General features: G+C 41.1%; 1 protein-coding gene across 7 annotated transcripts in view; it reads left to right on the top strand.

Moving 5' to 3' along the window:
* Positions 1-20,016, top strand: part of GOLGB1 (golgin B1) — a 61,698-nt gene that overhangs the window by 26,310 nt on the left and 15,372 nt on the right. For 4 of the 7 annotated variants that reach the window (XM_068670249.1, XM_068670245.1, XM_068670246.1 and 1 more), the window contains exons 12-16: positions 3,310-3,383; positions 5,535-5,625; positions 7,191-7,258; positions 8,616-13,651; positions 17,754-19,704. In XM_068670249.1, coding sequence (XP_068526350.1) covers positions 3,310-3,383; positions 5,535-5,625; positions 7,191-7,258; positions 8,616-13,651; positions 17,754-19,704 — 7,220 coding nt within the window. The remainder of the gene's footprint in view (positions 1-3,309; positions 3,384-5,534; positions 5,626-7,190; positions 7,259-8,615; positions 13,652-17,753; positions 19,705-20,016) is intronic. The other 3 variants (XM_068670251.1, XM_068670250.1, XM_068670252.1) reach the window with 3 other exon arrangements.

Genomic DNA, 20,016 nt, shown 5'->3' with positions numbered 1-20,016 from the left:
TGCAAAGAAGGACTTGGGGATACTGGTGTGTCGTGGTTTAACCCGGCCGGCAGCTAAACACCACGCAGCCGTTCGCTCACCCTCCCCCCTCCCTCTCTGGGACGGGGGAGAGAAATGGAAAGTGAAGCCCGTGAGTTGAGATAAAGACAGTTTAATAAGACAGGAAAATAATAATAACAAAATAATAATAAAATAATAACAATAATAATACAATGGTGATAATAGGAAAGTAATAATAGTATGTACAAACAAGTGATGCACAATGCAATTGCTCACCACTCGCTGACCGATGCCCAGCCTAACCCCGAGCAGTCCGGCCCCCTCCCCCCGGCTAGCCACCCCTATATATTGTTTAGCATGACGTCAGATGGTATGGAATACCCCTTTGGCTAGTTTGGGTCACCTGTCCTGGGTCTGTCCCCTCCCAGCTCTTACTGCACCCCCAGCCTGCCCGCTGGCAGGACAGAGCAAAAGGCTGAGATGTCCTTGGCTTAGTATAAGCACTGCTCTGCAACAATTAAAGCATCGGGGTGTTATCAGCACTCTTCTCATCCCAAGCCAAAACACAGCATTCCACCAGCTACTAGGAAGAAAATTAATTCTGTGCTAACTGAAACCAGGACATGGTGGATGAAAAATTGGATATGGGCTTGCAATGTGTGCTTGTAAATTGGAAAACCAGTCATATCCTGGGCTTTGCAAGAAGTGTGGCCAGAGGTCAAGGGTGATTCTCTCCTTCCACTCTGCTGGTGAGACCTCACCTGGAGTACTGTAACTAGCTCTGCAATCACCAGTACGAGGAAGATATGGACCTGTTAAATTAGGTCCAGAGCAGGGCTACTAAAATGTTCAGAGGGTTGGAACACCTCTTCTATGAAGAAAGCTTGACAAAGTTGGTGTTGTTCAACCTGGACAATAATAGAAGCCTCTGAGGAGACCTTTTTGAATTTGTAAAGGGGGCTGATAAAAAAGGCTTTTTTACTGGGGACTGTAGTGACAGGATGAGGGGCAAAGGTTTTAATCTGAAAGAGGGTAGATTTAGATTGGATATAAGGAAGAAATGTTTCATGATGAAGGTTGTGGAACAAGTTGCTCAGAGTAGTTGTGGATGCCCAGTCACTGGAAGTGTTCAAAGTCAGGTTGAATCGTGCTTAGAGTGATGTAATTGTAGTGAAAGACATCCTTGCCCTTGGCACAAGGGTTGGACTAGATGATCTTTAAAGGTGCCTTTCTACCCAAACCATTCTATGATTCTATATGGTACAGGACATGTTTTTGCCTTTCTTTTGCTTTTGAGTATCAGAATGTTTTGAGTATTGTAGAACGGTTAAGGTTGGAAGGGACCTTTGAAGGTAATCTTGTCCATCTCTCCTCCTCAAGAAGGATCACACAGAGCTGCTTATCCAGGACCATGTCCAGCTGTCTTTTAAATATCTCCAAGGGAAATTCCACAGCCTCTCTAGGCAACATGTACCACTGCTCCGTTACCTTCACAGTTAAAAAAAAAAAAAAAATAAAAGGCAGCAAAAAATGTTTTTTTCTGTGTTCAGACAGTGTTTCCTGTGTTTCAAATTTGTGTCCATTGCCTCATGTCTTGTCACTGGGCACCACTGGAAGGAGCCTGACTCCATCTTCTTTGACCCCTCCCCCCCTTCAGGTGTCTAGGCTAAAAAGTCTCAGTTTTCTCAGCCTTTCCTCACAGGAGACATGCTCTAACCCTTTAATCATCTTAGAGGCCTTTGGTGGTCTCCAGATGATTAAGGAAGAGGTTGAACAGCCTTGGACCCAGTATTGACACATTGGCTCTGTGGTTAGTTACTGGCTTCCAGGTAGACTTCATTCTGCTAAAAACCATCTTCTGGGCCTGGCCCATACCTCAAGAGCTTGTCTGTAGGGATTTTATGTTGCTCTGTGGCAGAAGCCTTACTGAAGTATGTGTAGACAATACTTATGCTCTCCCCTTATCTACCAATTCAGTCATTTCATCATATACAGTATAGTGACATACCTATCATGAATGGTGTTTACATGCCAGTTCTCAGAAATAAAAATAAAAATATCCTGAGTCAAACAGCAGATGAATTCTTGTACTGTTCTTGATTTGGACAGTGGCCCTCCAGTGTTTTTATTCTCTCCCAGCTTTGACAATTTCTCTTTCATTTTTATGCTAATGAAATTTGAAGCATTCTGCTACAATAATTCTTTCTTTCCCTTCCTTTTTAAGAATGATTTTCAAAACTTGAAGCTCTATCAGCTATCACAGAATCACAGAATTTCTAGGTTGGAAGAGACCTCAAGATCATCGAGTCCAACCTCTAACCTAACACTAACAGTCCCCACTAAACCATATCCCTAAGCTCTACATCTAAACGTCTTTTAAAGACCTCCAGGGATGGTGACTCCACCACTTCCCTGGGCAGCCTGTTCCAGTGCCTAACGACCCTTTCAGTAAAGAAGTTCTTCCTAACATCCAACCTAAAACTCCCCTGGCGCAACTTTAGCCCATTCCCCCTCGTCCTGTCACCAGGCACGTGGGAGAACAGGCCAACCCCCACCTCACTACAGCCTCCTTTAAGGTATCTGTAGAGAGCGATAAGGTCGCCCCTGAGCCTCCTCTTCTCCAGGCTGAACAAGCCCAGCTCCTTCAGCCGCTCCTCGTAGGACTTGTTCTCCAGGCCCCTCACCAGCTTCGTCGCCCTTCTTTGGACTTTAATTTCAATCTAAATAACAATAGAATAATTCAGTTGGAAAGGACCAACAAAGATCATCAAGTCCACCTGTCTGACCTCTTCAGGGCTAGACCAAAGTTTAAGCATATTATTAAGGACGTTATCCAAATGCCTCTTGAATGTTGACAGCCGTTAGTCGTCAACCACCTTGCTAAGAAGCCTGCTCCAGTGTTTGACCATCCCCACAGTAAAGAAATTTTTCCAAATATCTAGTCTGAATCTTCCCTGGTGCAGCTTTATACCATTCCCACACATTTTGTATCACTGGTTACCAGGGAGAAGAGACCATCACATCTCTCTCTATTTCCCCTCTTCAGGGGAAGGAGAAAGGGAAAAGAACAGCAAGTTTTCTTTTTTTTTTTAAATCATTAATTTATTTTGATAGTTTGTATCTTTCAGGGAAAAAAATCACTAACACATTATCCAATGACAATGTTATGTATCTTCAGTGCAGAAGTGCTGCTTAGAGCCACGTGTCCTGTTCTCTAAAGTTCCTGAAAGTATATCATGTCACTCTCTAAATGAGAGTTTCAATTTTCAAATAAATTGTTTCATGTGCATGCGTTCTTGAATGTTTCAGAGATACCACACTTGCAACTTGTTCTCCAGGAGCCTCAGCAGGAAGCTGCGATGGTTGCAGAAAATTCAAAGGAGGTAATGATTAAGCAGCAAAAATAAGCCAAAACTAAAACAGGTCAAGGACTGGCCTTAAAACAGCTAAGCTGTTATGGCCTTTTTTAACAATCCTCTTTGAAAGGTTATTATTAACCGGATTAATGGCGAAAGACAGAAATAGCTTCCAAATACTGCTTGTCCTGTGTTCTTATCAGACTGTATTTCCCTTTGCTGTCTGTGTGGAATTCTTGTGTCCTTCATTCACCCAATCCATATTCTTGCTATTTTATACCTCTTATGAGTTAGTTCTGCAGCTAAATCATAGGCTAAACTGAGGGAAGTCTCAGGAAACACGATTCCAAAGGTTCAATTGTCATTATAGGATACCTTTCAAACCCTATTTATCCCCGCTGCCCTTTTGGGGATCTGGCAGACTGACTGGAAGAAGCTGAGTTCTCTTTGTCAAACAGGAGACTAGACTATATATTCTTTCACTGTGAACAGGTTTAGGTACAGTTGCAGGTAATCCATTGGTGAGAAGAGTGCAGGATTGCCTGCCTTCTCCTTTGCTTTATACTCAGTCAGCCAGGTGATGGAGATAGCTGCCAATGTATATCTGTAATAAGAATTTGTTGTAGAATTGTTTGTCAGCTTAGGGCATGGTCTGGGCTCTTTCCAGACTGCTGCACTCTGTTCCAGTCTGCCTGCAGGGGGAAAGAAGATGATGCTGTGTTTTATCTAAAACAATCCTCTCCAACTGAGAGAGTTGGCAGTTTGAAGTTTCCAGCTTCTCTCCTTCTCCAGTAATTGTATAGTAAAAGATCAAGCTTCATACATGTATTTATTGAATTTTTTATTAGCTTTTGATTTAAAAATGAGGATGGAAGGTGTTACATATGAAAATGCCAAAGACTGTTTCCTTAAGTTTGTATTGCTATGGAGTAATTAGGGCAAAAGTTGACATTTGGGACTCATGCATTCTGAGTCAGTTCATCCTGCTTGACTTCAGAGCCTTACATTCCAATTGCCTATTTTTGAGGTCTAATCTAGTGGATCAACAGGTATATACACGTGTAAACGCATGCATGTGGTCTTTTCAAGGGCAGCTGTATGCCTCTGAGCTATTTTATAGAGCCCCTTTATAAGCATTGGTGAGACTAGGTGCTTTAGCATATGATTCACCTTGACCAAGGTGGGTGTTTAAAACAGTGGACGAATCCAACTCTGGAAGTGTCCATTTCAGTGCCTTCATACATATATATGCCTATATAAATAGTTTTTATCCAGTGTTCACATTTGGACAGCTGTATCCTGCAACTCACGCTCCTGACCCATTACTTTAGGCAAAGATTAATCCAATTCCAATACATGCAGTTTGTGTTGTGTACACAAATTACTTTAATGCAGCCCGTACATTTCATTTCAATGTGTGCCGCTTGCAAAGGCAAAAGTACTCTAGAACGTGGGTCTGGAGATTGCTTCCGTATGACTGGGTAACCTGTTAGCACCCCATGTACTTATGTTCTAGATAGTTACAGCAAGTGTTAATTCTATTCACTTCATTTTGTTTTATGTCCTTACATTACTGGGATGTTGTTTTTGTCTTTGTTTTTCAAGAGGAGAGAGGAGTAGATTTTTTTAAAGACGTTTTACTCTAGTGTTGCGGGTAAGGTATAGCAGTTAATAGATTCTTGTTGAGTAGTTAATTCATTTACGTTATGTAGCCTAGTATAACTTTCCTTGAGAGACTGCAGGTTCTTTATCTGCTCCAACAGTAAAGCATACAGTGACAAACACGTGATTTCTCACATGCACTGCTTGGGTGGTTCAGTGAAAAGTTAAAAATCTATTGTCAGTTGCTTTGAAGCACTGAAGATGAAAGAGTAAGCAAGGTGGAAAGGAGGTTAATTGCATTCAGTAATATCCTGAACTCATCCCCTAATTCTGATCGGATACCGTAACCTGATGTCTTAGTCTTAGTCTTTCATCTTAGAAAGATGTCTTAGTCTTCCGCTTACCATCATAAATAATCTATTTTTTTTTAATTTTATTTCTGTTAGGCATCAGAAATTGGTCTAAAGTAGGGAATGTCAGTTTTTACTCAAAGCTTGGCAGAACAGCAGCTCAGATAGCTATCTTCCAATGCAAAGATCGTAGCTCAAAACTAAGTATGTTTTCTTCCACCAATAGAACAAAAATGCTGGATCTGAGGTGAAAATGCAAGACTTGCAGACTCTGGAAGATCCAGCCTCTTATGTAGATTGCTCTCCTACACTGAGAGGTAAGGACATAGAATAAATTACATTGACCTTAAAACTGTGGAAATTCGAGAGTCGTCATGGAAAAATCCAAGGTGATTTGGAAAGCAGAGCTTTCAGGTCAGAATCTAAAGATACACAAGAATTAGCAAAGATACACAGGAGTTAGAAGAGAAAACACTATTGCAGGCAAGAAGTAATGCATCAGAAGAGAAGAAAAAAGTAGTCCCTACTACTGTCCCTAATACTGTGAGAAAGGGAGAACGTTTTGAAGGAGGCTATTTGTTGATGCAGAGACTGATGTGTAGTACGTGGAAGAGACTTAAGGTAAGATGAAAGATTGGGTTCCTGTCTTCAAACTAGCAAGTTTTTTTTTTTTTGTCTCTGGTACTACTGCCTTCCCTTCCCACCCTACCTCTAAATTATCAAAAACAAAACAAAACAAACAAAAAAAAAACCACCATTACCACCAACTAAAAATTGTTACCTGGATGGTTGCAGAGTAAGGCTTCTAAAAGTTAGTAATGCTATGATTAAATGCTCATATCTCTACCTTCTTGCACTTCATGAAGAGATGATCACTTGATTAATTGCTTGAAAGCTTAAGCTGTTGCCAACAATCATCGAATCATAGAATAATTAAGGTTGGAAAAGATGTCCAAGATCATCTGGTCCGCCCATCCCCCTGCTACCAATGTCACCCACTAAACCATGTCCATGAGCACCATGTCCAACCTTTCTGTAAACACACCAAGGGACAGTGACTCTATCACCTCCCTGGACAACCCATTCCAATGCCTGACTACTCTTTCTAAGAAGAAATTTCTCCTAATTTCCAACCTAAAGTAACCCTGGTGCAACTTAAGGCCATTCCCTGTAGTCCTGTCACTAGTTATCTGTGAGAAGAGGCTTAACCCCAGCTCCCCACAACTTCCTTTCAGGTAGTTGGAGAGAACAATATGAGCAAAATAGCAAAATCAAACCTGAATGGGCAACTACTATAATCTCTGGTGTTTCTTAGCATTTAAGAGCTTAGATTTACAACCTTGCTTTTCTTAATGCACATATTTATAATTTTCTAGGATTTTTTCGTTTTTGACAACAATAACAAACAAAACAACAAAAAAAAAGAAACAACGCAAAACAAAACAGAAAATGAGGTTTCAGAGGTTTTTTTTAATTGTAGTTCTAGCAGTGTGACAGAGCTAACTTAGCTATCAGAAAAAAAAGTAATTTTCTCAAAGAAGAGGTGTAATTGCAGGGTTCATAATAAAATCCTCTTTTTTTTTTTTTTTTTTTTAAGGGTGCAAGTGTACTGGTTCACTTTTCTCTTTGTCTCTTCATCCTTTTGTAGAGGTTAGATATACTGTAGACTTGGGTGATGCCAGCATGCAGTAAATGCAGTAGTTTTTGCATCTGCAGAGCTTGGGGATGTCTGGACCCAGTCCATAGCTTCAAACTATTGACCTTTTTTATTTCCTACCTTGGAAACTGGAGAAACTCCAGTCCTGTAAATTGTCTGTTTGATTACCTACTGAATTAATGTACAACTCATTTACTTATGGTGACATGTACATTTTATGACTAGGTGTGTCAGGATTGATGGTGAATTCAGAAGTGCAAAAGCCTTTTGATGATACTTCGGTGCTACCTGAGGTACAAATTTTACCCCATACTTTTTACTTTTCAATATTGTATGAATCCATGGATATGGTAACTACTTGTAATTTCAGAAGCCCCAAAGAACAGTTTTTGTTTTTGTTTTAGCATCCCATAATAACAACTAGTTGTTGCAATGGTGTAGTAATCATAATTTAATACATAGCTTTTTTTAATAGTTCCTCATAAATTATTTCTGCCCTCCAACCTGGTAGAATGGACAGTCTTTGTAATACGAGATACTGACTTATTTGTGTACTGGTGATCCATGCTTTATGGCCAGGATTTGTGACTGTTTTTGTCTTGTCATCTGTGTTGGGGGGTAAGAGGAAACTTTAATATTTGGAAAAATTCAAGCACTTTAGACGAGATGTTTTGTTTAGTCTTCATACGTTGGAGATAGACGCATACTGGAATATGTGTTTCTATATTATTTCTTAACCACATTAAATGGGCAAGTAGAATAGGGGACAAAACCTCCTGTTTCGGAGACTATGGATACGGTAGATAAGTCTAGTGGAATACATCTGAGAATCACAGGAGAACTGAGACATTTCAGAATCAGACTGTCCTGTAACCAAGAAAGAATGTGAAATAAGGTAACAGGAAGTTACATTTATGGTTTAATCCTCAAAACAGTCTTTCATGCTGCTGCTTCATAGGATCATAGAATGGCTTGGGTTGGAAGGGACCTTAAAGATCATCTAATTCCAACTCTCCCTCCCCACAATGGGCAAGGACACCTTCCACTAGACCAAGTTACTCAAAGCTCCATCCAACCTGGCCTTAAACAATTCCAGGGATGGGGCATCCACAAATTCTCTGGGCAACCTGTTCCAGTAAACAAATAATGTTTACTATTATCCTCATAGTAAGTAATTTCTTCCCAACACCAAATCTAAATCTACCCACTTTTAGTTTAAAGCCATTAGTCCTTGTCCTATCACTACATTCCCTGATAAAGAGTCCTTCCCCAGCTTTCCTGTAGGCTCTCTTTAAGTTCTGGAAGGCCCTTATAAGGTCTCCCCAGAGCCTTCTCTTCTCCAGGCTGAGCAACCCCACCTCCCTCAGCCTGTCTTCATAGGAAAGGCATGTTCCAGCCCTTTGATCATCCTTGTGGCCCTCCTCTGGACTTTCTCTAATACAACCGTGTCCTTCTTATATTGTCCTTATATATTCAGGAACTGAAATGACCTGAGGAGTCCTCCTGTTTTTAATAAGGGTATTGCACCTGATAGCACAAGAAAGGGTAACCTTAAACTGCAAAATGTGGAACGCAGATACTTTGAGAACAATGAAAAGTGTCCCTTTGACAGGATTCAAAGGAAAATTGAAACCTTTTGTTGTGTTTTAGGCAACAACAGATGGCTTTCCCAGGGGAAGTGAACAGTTTACTGGGGAAAAATGTATGTCTGGAATTCTAGAATATCTTGCTGCAGAGAAACAGAAGGAGCTGTCAGTTTTGCTGCTGGAACTGAAAGAAGCCCAAGAAGAAATAGCATTTCTGAAAGGGCAGCTCAAGGACCCAAACAGTCAAACTTCTACAGTAAATGAAGCAGGAGAAGAAGCTAACCAGCTGGAAGATAATTCCCAGATACAGCATCTTGACGGGGAAGAGCAAAAGGCTTCAGATGCACAAAATAAGTTGATCAATAGCTCATTACTGAGAAAAACAGAAATACAGCAAATTAGTGCACTTCAGGAAAACAAAACCAGTCTTCAAGAAGTGCCCCAGGGGAGTGCTGTTCATGACAGAAGGGAAATGGAAGAATCACAGGTAGTCTCTACAACAGTTTCAGAGCCTGGCACCTCTCAATGTGAAGATCTGATAAAGCTGCAAAATCAAGTTACAGAACTGCAAATAATTCTGCAGAAATCAGAAGAATCCTATAAGAAAGATCTGGGAGAAAGAGATGATGAAATAAATAGGCTAAACCAGTTGGCTGAGGAATACAGAAAAAAGATAGAGGATTCTGAGAGTGCATTTCGTGTTTTGGCTGAAGAAAGAGATCAGCTCCTTTGTCAGGCAAAGGACCTTTCTACCATAACAGAACTGAAGGAGCAAGTGAAGCAACTGGAGGAAAATCTAGCTCTTTCAGAAAAGCAGAGACTGTCAGACAGTCAGAACAGTCTTCTGAGAGAACAAATCCAAAGCCTAAAAAATGAATTTAAATCCAAAGAGATAAAAATTGAAGCTTTGCAAAAAGACTTGGATGAAGCACAACTTCAGCTTTCTGATCAGGACCTGCAACTAAAAGACATGAGAAGCCAGGTCCAGAACAAGGAATGTGAAGTACTTGACCTGGAACAACTTCTGAGGAAAAACACAGCTGAGATAGAAGAGCTTTCCCAAAGCTTAACCTTAAAGGGCCATGAAGCAGCAAGCCTAGAACAGCTTGTTGCTGAACATACCAGGTGTATAGAGACCCTGCAACAAACCTTGTTTGAGAAAGAACAACAGATGACAGAGATCAGTGTCAGCATGTCTGAGAAAATAGTACTGCTGAATGAAGAAAAATTTTCTCTAGAAACTGAGTTAAAGAGTCTCAAAGAGAAAACAAGCCTCTTATTAAAAGCCGAGGAGGAAAAAGACGAAAACATAAAAGCAAAAGATACATACCTGAGCTGTGAATCATCTGAGCAGCAGTATGGGACAGAAGCAGCATGTAAAGAAAGTGAGACATTAGTAAGTGAACTTGAACTTCTGAAAAAAGAAAATGAACAAGTAAAGCGGAAGTTGCAAGCAGCACTTGTTAACAGGAAGGAGCTCCTGAAGAAGGTTAGCAAATTGGAGAACGAATTAGTAGAGCTGAGAAGAGAGGCTGAATCAGAAAACTCAGTGGCTCAAGAAGCTGAAGGAGGAGAAAATATGACAGTTAGAATAAGCCAAGAAGTGAATCTTGAAAGCCAGCCCAGAGAGGAATATCTAATTCAACTGCTTTCTGAAAAGGAATCGGAGTTGCAGAGCATCCGGAAGGACCTGCTGGATAAAGAAACTGCTGAAGCACAGTTACACGCAGTGATTGAGGAAATGAAGCAAAGCTTGCAAGGAAAGACAAACATAGATTCGATTGAAGTTGAAATCATGAAAGGTCAGACAATTGCTGACAAACTAACTGAAACCAATAAAAGCCCAGAAGATTATGAAGAAAATGAAAAAAATTGTTCAGCAGCTACAAATCTTGAAGAAAACCAGAAGTCTGCTCTGGAAGAGAGGATTTCAACTCTTGAACAAGAAAAGGAACAACTTCAAAAAAAACTTCAGGAAGCACTGGTGTCTCGCAAAGACACTATAAAGAAGGCTCAAGAGAAAGACAGGCATCACAGAGAACAGCTTAAACAGCAGAAAGATGATTACAACATCTTACAAGAACAATTTGATATGCAAAGCAAAGAGAAGGAAAGCATCCAAGCTCAGCTCAGACAACTCCAAGAACAGAGAGGATCAAGAGAGAGTATTCCTGAGAATCAAGGTTGGTTGGATTCTTCGTGCTTGGAAGCAGAAAATACTACAAACAGCAAGCTTATACAAGTTGCAGGTGTTTCTGAGGAAGAGTATAAGACAAAAATTGAGAAATTGCAGATGGAAAAAGAGGAATTGGAACATCAGGTCAGCCATATGGAAAGTGAACTAGCTTGCAAATCAGAATTAGTCTTTCGTTTGCAAGAACGCATAGCACAGTTGTTTCCGGAGACAGGACTGACTAGAACCTCCGACCAAGCTGAAGCTGACACAGCAAGACTTCAGATAGAATTGGAGGAAAGTCAAGTAAAAGTTTCTAGAGAAGACAATCTGGAAGACCTGAAAACACTTATGCATCAAAAGGATGAAGAAATTGAATTCCTTAATTTGCAGTTAAGGCAGAAAAGTGAAGCTCTCATTAACGCAGAGGCACAGTTGCTGGAAAAAGAAGATTCGATCAAGAGACTCTGTAGTCAGTTTGAAACTCAAGCTCAGGTACATGAAGAACAAAGCGAGAGATCTCAAACTGAGCAGCCTGAAATTCAGCACAAGCAAGATGACAATGCAGAAGCAGCTAAACAGAAGAATCAAATGCAGAGAAAGTTGCAAGCTGCACTTATTTCTAGAAAAGAAGCATTAAAGGAGAGCAAATCTCTGAAAGAGGAACTGGCAAATGCCAAAACTATTATTGAGAATCTTTCTGTCAAGTTGACAAATATGGAAAGTGAAATATGTGGCCATGTTAAAGAAACAGATAGTTTAACAGAAAAGTTAGTGGGTCTCACTGAAGAGCGAGAAAAACTTATTGCAGAAGTTGATAAGGTAGTTAGAGAAAATCAGAATCTTGATGGATGCTGTAAAAACCTTAAATTGACTCTAGACAGAGTTGTTCTAGAGAAAGAGAAGCAGGAGAAGGAGATGGAATCCTTGAAATGTTTTCAAGCTGCTGAGAGTTCTGAGTGGCGTGAGAAATATAGGGAGCTTCAGAAAGAATATGAAACTCTCCTGCAATCGTATGAAAATGTGAGTAATGAGGCTGAGCGGATTCAGCGTGTTTTGGAAACTGTTAGACAGGAAAAGCAGGAAATTTTCATTAAGCTGAAAAGTGCTGAAGCAAAAAGAGAAGAAACAGATAAGCAGCTGCAGGAAGCTGGGCAGGAAATTGATGGAATGAAGGAGAAAATGAGGAAATTTGCAAAATCAAAGCAACAAAAGATCCTGGAACTAGAGGAGGAGAATGAGAGGCTTAGATCAGAGATACATTCTACAGATGAGGACCTACACAGGACCGGAGATGTATCTTTATTTACAAATATTAGCCTGAAAGAAGATCTGGAGAGCTCTAGGAGGGATTATCAGTCTCTTTCTACTCAGCTTGAAACAGTAATGGCTGAAAAAGAGTCTCTTACTCAAGAGATCACAGACTTAAAGCATCACTTGCAGTTAACAGAATCCAAGCTGAAGGAAAGCAGAGAACTGATAGACAAGTATGCTGCCCAGAAGACAACAGGAGAAGAAACAAATCAGGCAGTTGACATGCCACCACCTATGGAGAGGACTGAAAATCAAGTGGATTTAAGCTTTAGACCAAAATCTCCTAATGCAGAGCTGGAACAAAAAGGTTTTGAAGATAGTAGCTTATCTGAGGATCTTAATATCTATGTAAAAAAGATAGCTGAGCTCACAGAGCGAATCACAGAACTAGAAGATAATAGGAGGGCTTCAGAACAACAGCTGGGTGACATCCGCGTGTGTGTGGAGACTTTAGCAGGTGAGAAAAGGGCTTTAGAGACCCAAATGGAAGTGAAAGTCCATGAACTGAATATTCTCCAGGACACAGTAGCAAAGATGGAGCAAACAGTTCAAAACACAAAAGAAGACCTTATCAGGATGTCTGAACTGAAGGACACTCTAGAGGCTGAGAAGGATGATTTGGAAGAAAGGCTCATGAATCAGCTGGCAGAACTTAATGGGAGTATTGGAAACTATCAGCAAAATGCAACAGACTTCCAAATTGAAAATGAGCAACTGAAACGTGAGCTTCAGAGTTTGCAGAGAATGATACATGAAGTAGAGGAGGAGAAGTGTCAGATGGCAAAGGAGAATAGTAAAACAAGTTCAGAAAAACAAAAGGTAGAAAAGCTAAAGAACACGTGGAGGGGAGACAGTAGCACACATGTAAAGGAGCTTCAGGAATTGCTGAGGCAGAAACAGCAGGAGATTAAGCAGCTGCAGAAAGACTGTATTAAAAGCCAGGAAAAAATCAGTAGTTTAGAAAGAACTGTTAAAGCTCTGGAATTTGTCCAGAGTGAGTCTCAGAAAGATCTAGAAGCAGCCAAAGAGACTTTAGCAAAAGCACTTGAAGACACCAGTAAAGCCCAGAAAGAGCTTGCTCTCTGCAGAGTAGTATTGGATGACACACAGAGTGAGGCAGCAAGGGTTCTAGCAGAGAGTGTCAAAGTAAAAGAAGAGTTACGTGCAAACAAAGAGAATATTCAAATTCAAATGAAGAAAAAAGATGAGGACTTTGAAAGAAGACTGGAACAGGAAAAAAACAAGCACTCAAAGGAAATCAAGAACATGGAAGAAAAGCTGGCAACTTTGCAGAGAGAGAAAGACTATATGGAAACAACTGTTCGTGATGTTCAAGACTCCTTGACAACAAAGGATCAAGAAGCCAAGGAATTGGAAGGCAACCTAAACAAAACACTAGCCCAACTTGCAGCGTTCACCAGGAGCATGTCTTCCCTTCAGGATGACAGGGATAGAGTGATAGATGAATCCAAAACATGGGAGAAGAAATTCACAGAAACTATTCAAAAGAAGGAGGAAGAAATACGTTCAAAAGAGGAAACGTGTGTTATGCTAAAGGACCAGATGAAGCAGATGACTATACATGTGGAAGAACTTCAGATTCATATATCCAGGTAAAGAAGGTGATAATGACTAAGCTGGTATTAATGTATTTCCTTTTAAGAAGCAGCAACCAAAGGTAAGAAAGGACTTCCGCTTCCTTTTGCAACATACTGTAAAGAAAGAATTATGAATACATAAATATGCTAAATGTGACAATTGGCAAAAGTAATGAATGCCTAAGATGGAGAGAAGAATTATTCTTAAACAAAACAAACAAACAAACAAAAAAAAAATTAATTAGGCTTATCTCTTGGATCACTTGCATTTGAGTAGAAAAGAGGTTTGGAGTTAGGCTGCAGGGAGTTAGTATGTATTTGTTGAATGCACAAAGATACAGGGGAATTAACACTGTGAACTATTCCCCCTTCTCATCATGAGAGTACTCCTGTTAGATCTATTCCCTGTAACAGTCAGTAGCCAACTGAGTACTATCCTGAGTCTTTAGTAGTCTGAAATTCAAAATATTCTTTTGCATCAAATTGTTACTCCTAGAGATTAAATTTGGCAAGTCAATAGAGGGTTGGGATACATAATTCCAGTTTAATCCCACATTAGATTTTGAGGGAAAGATGGAGCAAGAGAAATATAATGAAAAGCTATCTTTTATCTTCCAAAATTAAAAACAAACCATTCTTTCATGAGTAAAATTGTTTTACAAAGTTCGCGATCAAAATGCTCTATTTTTGTATGCTGGAAAGTGAAATGAGTATCAAGCAACTGAGAACAGCAACTTCGCTAATTTATATTTCCCAGATAAAATGGGAGAGAAAAAGGAGTATTTTGATGAAAAAGGAGGTGATAATACTCAACATCTAACCTTCACCTTTTTTGACAATATTGACATAAAGATTTATTTCACTGAACACTGCAAAATAATCACAGAATGTTTGAGGTTGGAAAGCACATCTGGCATCTTGTTTTCGAGAAAACTGACTTTGGCTTTTTCAAGGATCTGCTTGGAAGAGTTCTATGGGATAAAGCTCTGGAAGAAAGAGTGGCCCAAGAAAGCTGAACGATATTCAAGGATCACCTCTTTTTGGCTCAAAAGCAGTCCACCCCAATGAATAGAAAGGCAAAAATGCCAGGAGGTGTGTCACGAGTAACCTGGGAAGAATACAGAGACATAGTGAGATGGTTTAGTGGAGGACTGGTTAGTGTTAGGCCAGAGGTTGGACTAGGTGATCTTGGAGGTCTCTTCCAGCATAGACAATTCTGTGATTCTGTGATTGTCTGAGCATGTAGGCATGAAGTCAGAAAAGCTAAAGCCCAAATGGAACTGAGTCTGGCCAAGATCTTTGAAAGGGCTTATATTAATACACCAGTAATAAAAGGAAGACTAAGGAAAATGTGGGTCTGCTGCTGTATGAAATGGGGTACCAGGGTACCGAGGACAGGGTAAAGGTACACAGGCTGAGGTACTCAGATGCATTCTTTGCCTCAGTCTTTACTGGCAAGACTGCCCTTCAGGAATCCCAGGTCCCAGAGACTAGAATGAAAGGCCAGAGCAAGGAAGATGGACCAAGAAAGAGGATCAGATTGTATCAGGTTTAAGCAAACTGGACATTCATGGGGCTCATTCACTGTGGGTCCTGATGGAATACACCTATGAGTGCTGAGGCAGCTGGCAGATGTCATGGCAAGGACACTCTTGATAAACCTTGATTGATCATGGTGAAATGAAGAAGTGCCTGAAGAGTGGAGGAAAGCAAGTATCACTCTTATCTTTAAAAAGAGCAGGGAGGAGGACTCAGGGAACAGGCCTGTCCAGCCTCACCTCAAACCCTAGGAAGATGATAAAGCAGCTAATCCTGGAAGCCATTTTCACGCACATGAGGGACAAGAAAATCATAGAATCATAGATTTGTTAAGGTTGAAAGAGACCTCCAAGATCATCTGGTCTGACCATCCCCCACCACCAATATTATCCATTAAACCACGTCCCAAAGTACCACATCAAACCTTTCCTTAAACACCTCCAGGGATGGTGACTCCACCACCTCCCTGGGCAACCCATTCCAATGCCTAACTATTTCTGAGAAGAAATTTCTCCTAATTTCCAAACTGAACCTTCCGTGGCACAACTTGAGGCCATTCCCTCTGGTCTTATCACTAGCTATCTGCAAGAAGAGGCCAACCCCCAGCTCCTCACACCTTCCTTGCAGGTAGTTGTAAAGAGGAATAAGGTCTCCTGTGAGCCTCTTCTGCTCCAGACTAAACACTTTCAGTTCCCTCGGCAAATCCTCATAGGACTTGCATTCCAGAGCCTTCACCAGTTTTGTAATCATCCTCTGGACATGCTTCAGGGCCTTGATGTCTTTCTTGTAGTGAGGGACCCAAAACTGAACACAGTACTCGAGATGTGGCCTCACCAGAGCAGAATACAAGGGGACGATCACCTCCCTGGTCCTGCTGGCTACACTATTCCTGATACAAGCCAGAATGCCATTAGCCTTCTTGGCCACGTGGGCACACTGTTGGCTCGTGTTCATGAGGAACACTTACCATGGATTTACCAAGGGGAATTCATACTTGACTGATTTTATAAGCTTCTACAAAGAAATGACCAGCCTGGTAGATGAGAGGAGAGCAATGGATATTGTCTACTTTGATTTCGGTAAGGCCTTTGACACTGTCTCCCATAAGATCCTTATAGACAAGCTCTTGATATACAGTCTGGATGAGCAGATAGTGAGGTGGGTTGAAAACTAGCTAAATGGCTGAGCCCAGAGAGTGATAAGCAGTGGCACAAAGTCCAGTTGGAGGACAGTAACTAGTGGTGTAGCGCAAGGGTCAATACTGGGTCCAGTCTTATTTAATATCTTTATTGATGTGCTAGATGATGGGGCAGAGTGTACACTCAACAAGTTTGCAGATGACACAAAACAGGGAGGAGTGGCTGATACTCCTTTTTATGGAGAAAACAAGGGTGTGGGGAGACCTCATTGTTCTCTAAAGCTACCAGAAAGGAGGTTGCAGCAAGGAGAGTGTCAGTCTCATTTATCAGGAGACAAGTGATAGGATGCAAGGAAATGGTCTCAAGTTGCACAAGCGTTAGGTTCTATATCAGGAAAAATTTCTTCATGGAAAAGGAGGCTATGCATTGGAACAGGCTGCCTAAGGAAGTGCTTAAGTAACCATCCCTGGAGGTATTTAAGAGACACATGGATGTGGCACTTAGGGACATGGTTTAGTGGTGGACTTGGTAGTGTTAGGTTGATGATTGGACTTGGTGATCTTAAGGGTCTCTTCCAACATAAATGACTCTAAATGATTCTGTAATTACATTAGCCAAGACACAATAGTCCTCTCTAGACCATGTAAATACTATTCCCTTTTCATTCCAAGCTACAGCTTGTTTCATCTTCAGTCTTTTATAGGAGAAATTCATTTCCATGTGCAGTGAGGCTCAGATTTTGTTTGCTACTTAAGGTGTGTAACATTCTATGATTATGTTTGTCAGAAGGTCATACCGCCATCCAGCAGGACCTGGACAGGCTGATAGAAACCTCATGAATTTCAACAAAGAAAAGTATAAAGTCCTGAACCCAGGCCAGAATGACTTCAGACACCAGAAGATGCTGGAGGGTGCCCAGTGACCGGACAAAAGGCAATGACCACAAACTGGAACACAGGAGGTGCCATCTAAACATCAGGAAACATTTTTTCACTGTGTGGGTGGCCAGGCATTGGCAAAAGCTGCCCAAAAAGGCTGTGGAGTCTCCAACCTTGAAGATCTTCAAAAGCCATCTGGAAATGGCCCTGGGCAATTTGGTCTGGGTGTCCCTGCTTGAGCAGAGGGGACATGAAAATCAAGAGTTGTGAGCTTCCTTTTCTCACCTCTTCCCTGCCCTCAGGATCCTTAATTCCACTGTCTCATGGTCACTGCAGTCAAGGCTGCCTTTGACCATCATATTCCCAACAAGCTGCTTGTTGGTGTGTATGAGGTCCAGAAGAGCGCCTGATAGTTTGAATTTTAGATTGAGGGAAGCTAATAATCTGGATATTTCTAGATAATTTTCTTACAGTAAAACTAATTGTGTATTTTTTCTGTGTGGTTTTGAATACTGAGATACTTCATTGATTTGTGACTGGTTTTCTTTTCTCTGTTTTCAGGCTGGAATGCAGTAAGAAAGACTGGGAATCTGAATATAAGAAAGAAATTCAGCATCATCAAAAGACATGCGAAATACTGCAGGCAGAAAAAAAGGAGCTTTTAACTGAGCTAGAAGGGTCTCAGAAACTGTTCAAGGAGTCTCAGAATGAACAGCAGAAACTGGAGTCAGAAATCCAGAGCCTGAGAGACCAACTTGCTGACTTGCAGAGTTCCTTTGCCAGATGTGAATTGGTCAGAGAAGAGCTGGAGAGTATGGTCAAGCAGCAAGAGACCAGTATCCAGAATTTTAAATTCAGCTGTGAACAGCTTGAGGCTGATCTGCGGGCTTCCAAGGACTTAACAAATAAGCTGCATGAAGAAACCAGTGCCAAAGATCAAAAGATCATTAGTTTGCTGTCTGCCAAGGAAGAAGCAGTTACAGCAGCTCTATCTGAATTACGGCAGCAATATTCTGAAGAAATGACATTGATGGAGGATAGGCTAACAAAGGAGGAAGAAGATAAAAAAGCATTGGAAAATGAGAAGAACAAATTTATTGACAAACTTGATCATCTCACTGAAAAAATTAAGATAATCAGAGAAGAAAATAAGCAGCAGAAGGCGCAATTGGAATCCTTCACCAAATCCATGTCATCTTTGCAAGATGATAGAGATCGTGTACTGAGAGACTACAAGCAACTTGAGGAACGTCATCTTGTTATAATATTGGAAAAAGACCAGCTAATTCAAGAGGCTGCAGCTGAAAATAATAAACTCAAGGAAGAAATCAGAAGTTTTCATAGCCAGATGGATGACCTCAACTCTGAGAATGCCAAGCTGAGTGCAGATTTGGTGCGGTACAGAGAAGATCTGAACCAAGTAATTTCAATAAAGGACTCCCAACAGAAACAACTTCTCAAAACACAGCTTCAGCGGATCCAGACTCTGGAAAAGGAGAAGGCAATAGTAGAAACACAGCTGAAGGAGTCTGAAAATGCTCAGGATAATCTCAGGAAGTGCATGGAAGTCTTGAGAGAGGATAAAGTCAGTATGTCTCAAGAGGTTGAAACCCTTACTTCCTCTCTGTCCCGGGTACAGAGTGAGATGGCATCATTATGTGAGGGGGGTCCTATCATGGAGTGTCAAGCACAACTGAAGGCCAGGGAGGAAGAGGCACAAGAACTCAGTCATAAGCTTGCCCTCTCACAGAAAAGAATAAGGGAACTTGAGGAAGAACTAGTATGTGTTCAAAGGGATGCAGCCAAAAGAGTGGGAGAGGTTGAAGACAGGCTTAAAAAGGAATTAAAGTACCTGCATCATGATGCAGGGATAATGAGGAATGAAACAGAAACAGCAGAGGAGAGAGTAGCAGAGTTGGCACGGGACCTGATGGAAATGGAACAGAAATTCCTTGCAGTTACAGATGAAAACAAAGATCTGAGAGCCCAAATTCAGTCCTTTGGGAAGTCCATGAGCTCTCTTCAAGATAGCAGGGACCAGGCCAATGAAGAGCTTCAAGTTTTGAAACAGAAATACTCCGCAGACTTGGAGGAACAACAGAGTCTAGTGCAGGAGCTTCAGAAAAAGATGGTTCAGTTACAAGAGGAGCAAAATTCTACTGCCAGGGACCGAGACACATTGAGATCTGAGCTGACAGAACTGCAGAAAGCCGCTGATGAAAGAGGTCTCTTGGCCCAGATTGAGAAACTTTATAAGAAGCTCAGAGCCAAAGATGATGAGCTTCTCCATTTGTCTTCAGAACTGGAGAGCTCTTCCAACCAAGTCAGATCTTTCTCCAAGGCTATGGCAAGTCTGCAGGATGAAAGAGACCGTCTGCTGAATGAATTGGACAGCACACGTAAGATTGAAGAAGTGAAGCAGCGAGCAGAAGGGAGCAGTTTGACCAGTCCTTCAGAAGTGCAGAGTCTTAAGAAGGCACTGTCCTCCTTGCAGAATGACAGAGACAGATTAGTACGTCCTTGTTTTCTCTTCTTGCTCTTATTTAAAGCTCCGTAGGAGATTAGGATCTTCAGAATTCATCACATTTAATCTGTCATTCACAGTGTTAAAAATGGATCATTGTCCTTGCAGAACTACAGTATCACTGAGGTTGGAAGGGACCTCTGGAAATCAAGTCCAACACCTCTGCTTAAAGAGGGTCAGCTAGAACAGGTTGCCCAAAACAGTGTCCACTTGAGTTTTGAGTATCTCCAGTGATGGATATTCCACAAGTCCACTGGACAACCTGTTCTTTCTTGTATCTGGAAATGGTTTCAAGGATTT

Source organism: Anas acuta, chromosome 1 (genome assembly GCF_963932015.1).
Source record: "Anas acuta chromosome 1, bAnaAcu1.1, whole genome shotgun sequence".
In the NCBI taxonomy this organism is placed as follows: domain Eukaryota; kingdom Metazoa; phylum Chordata; class Aves; order Anseriformes; family Anatidae; genus Anas; species Anas acuta.
This window is presented reverse-complemented; position numbering and strand designations above follow the sequence as displayed.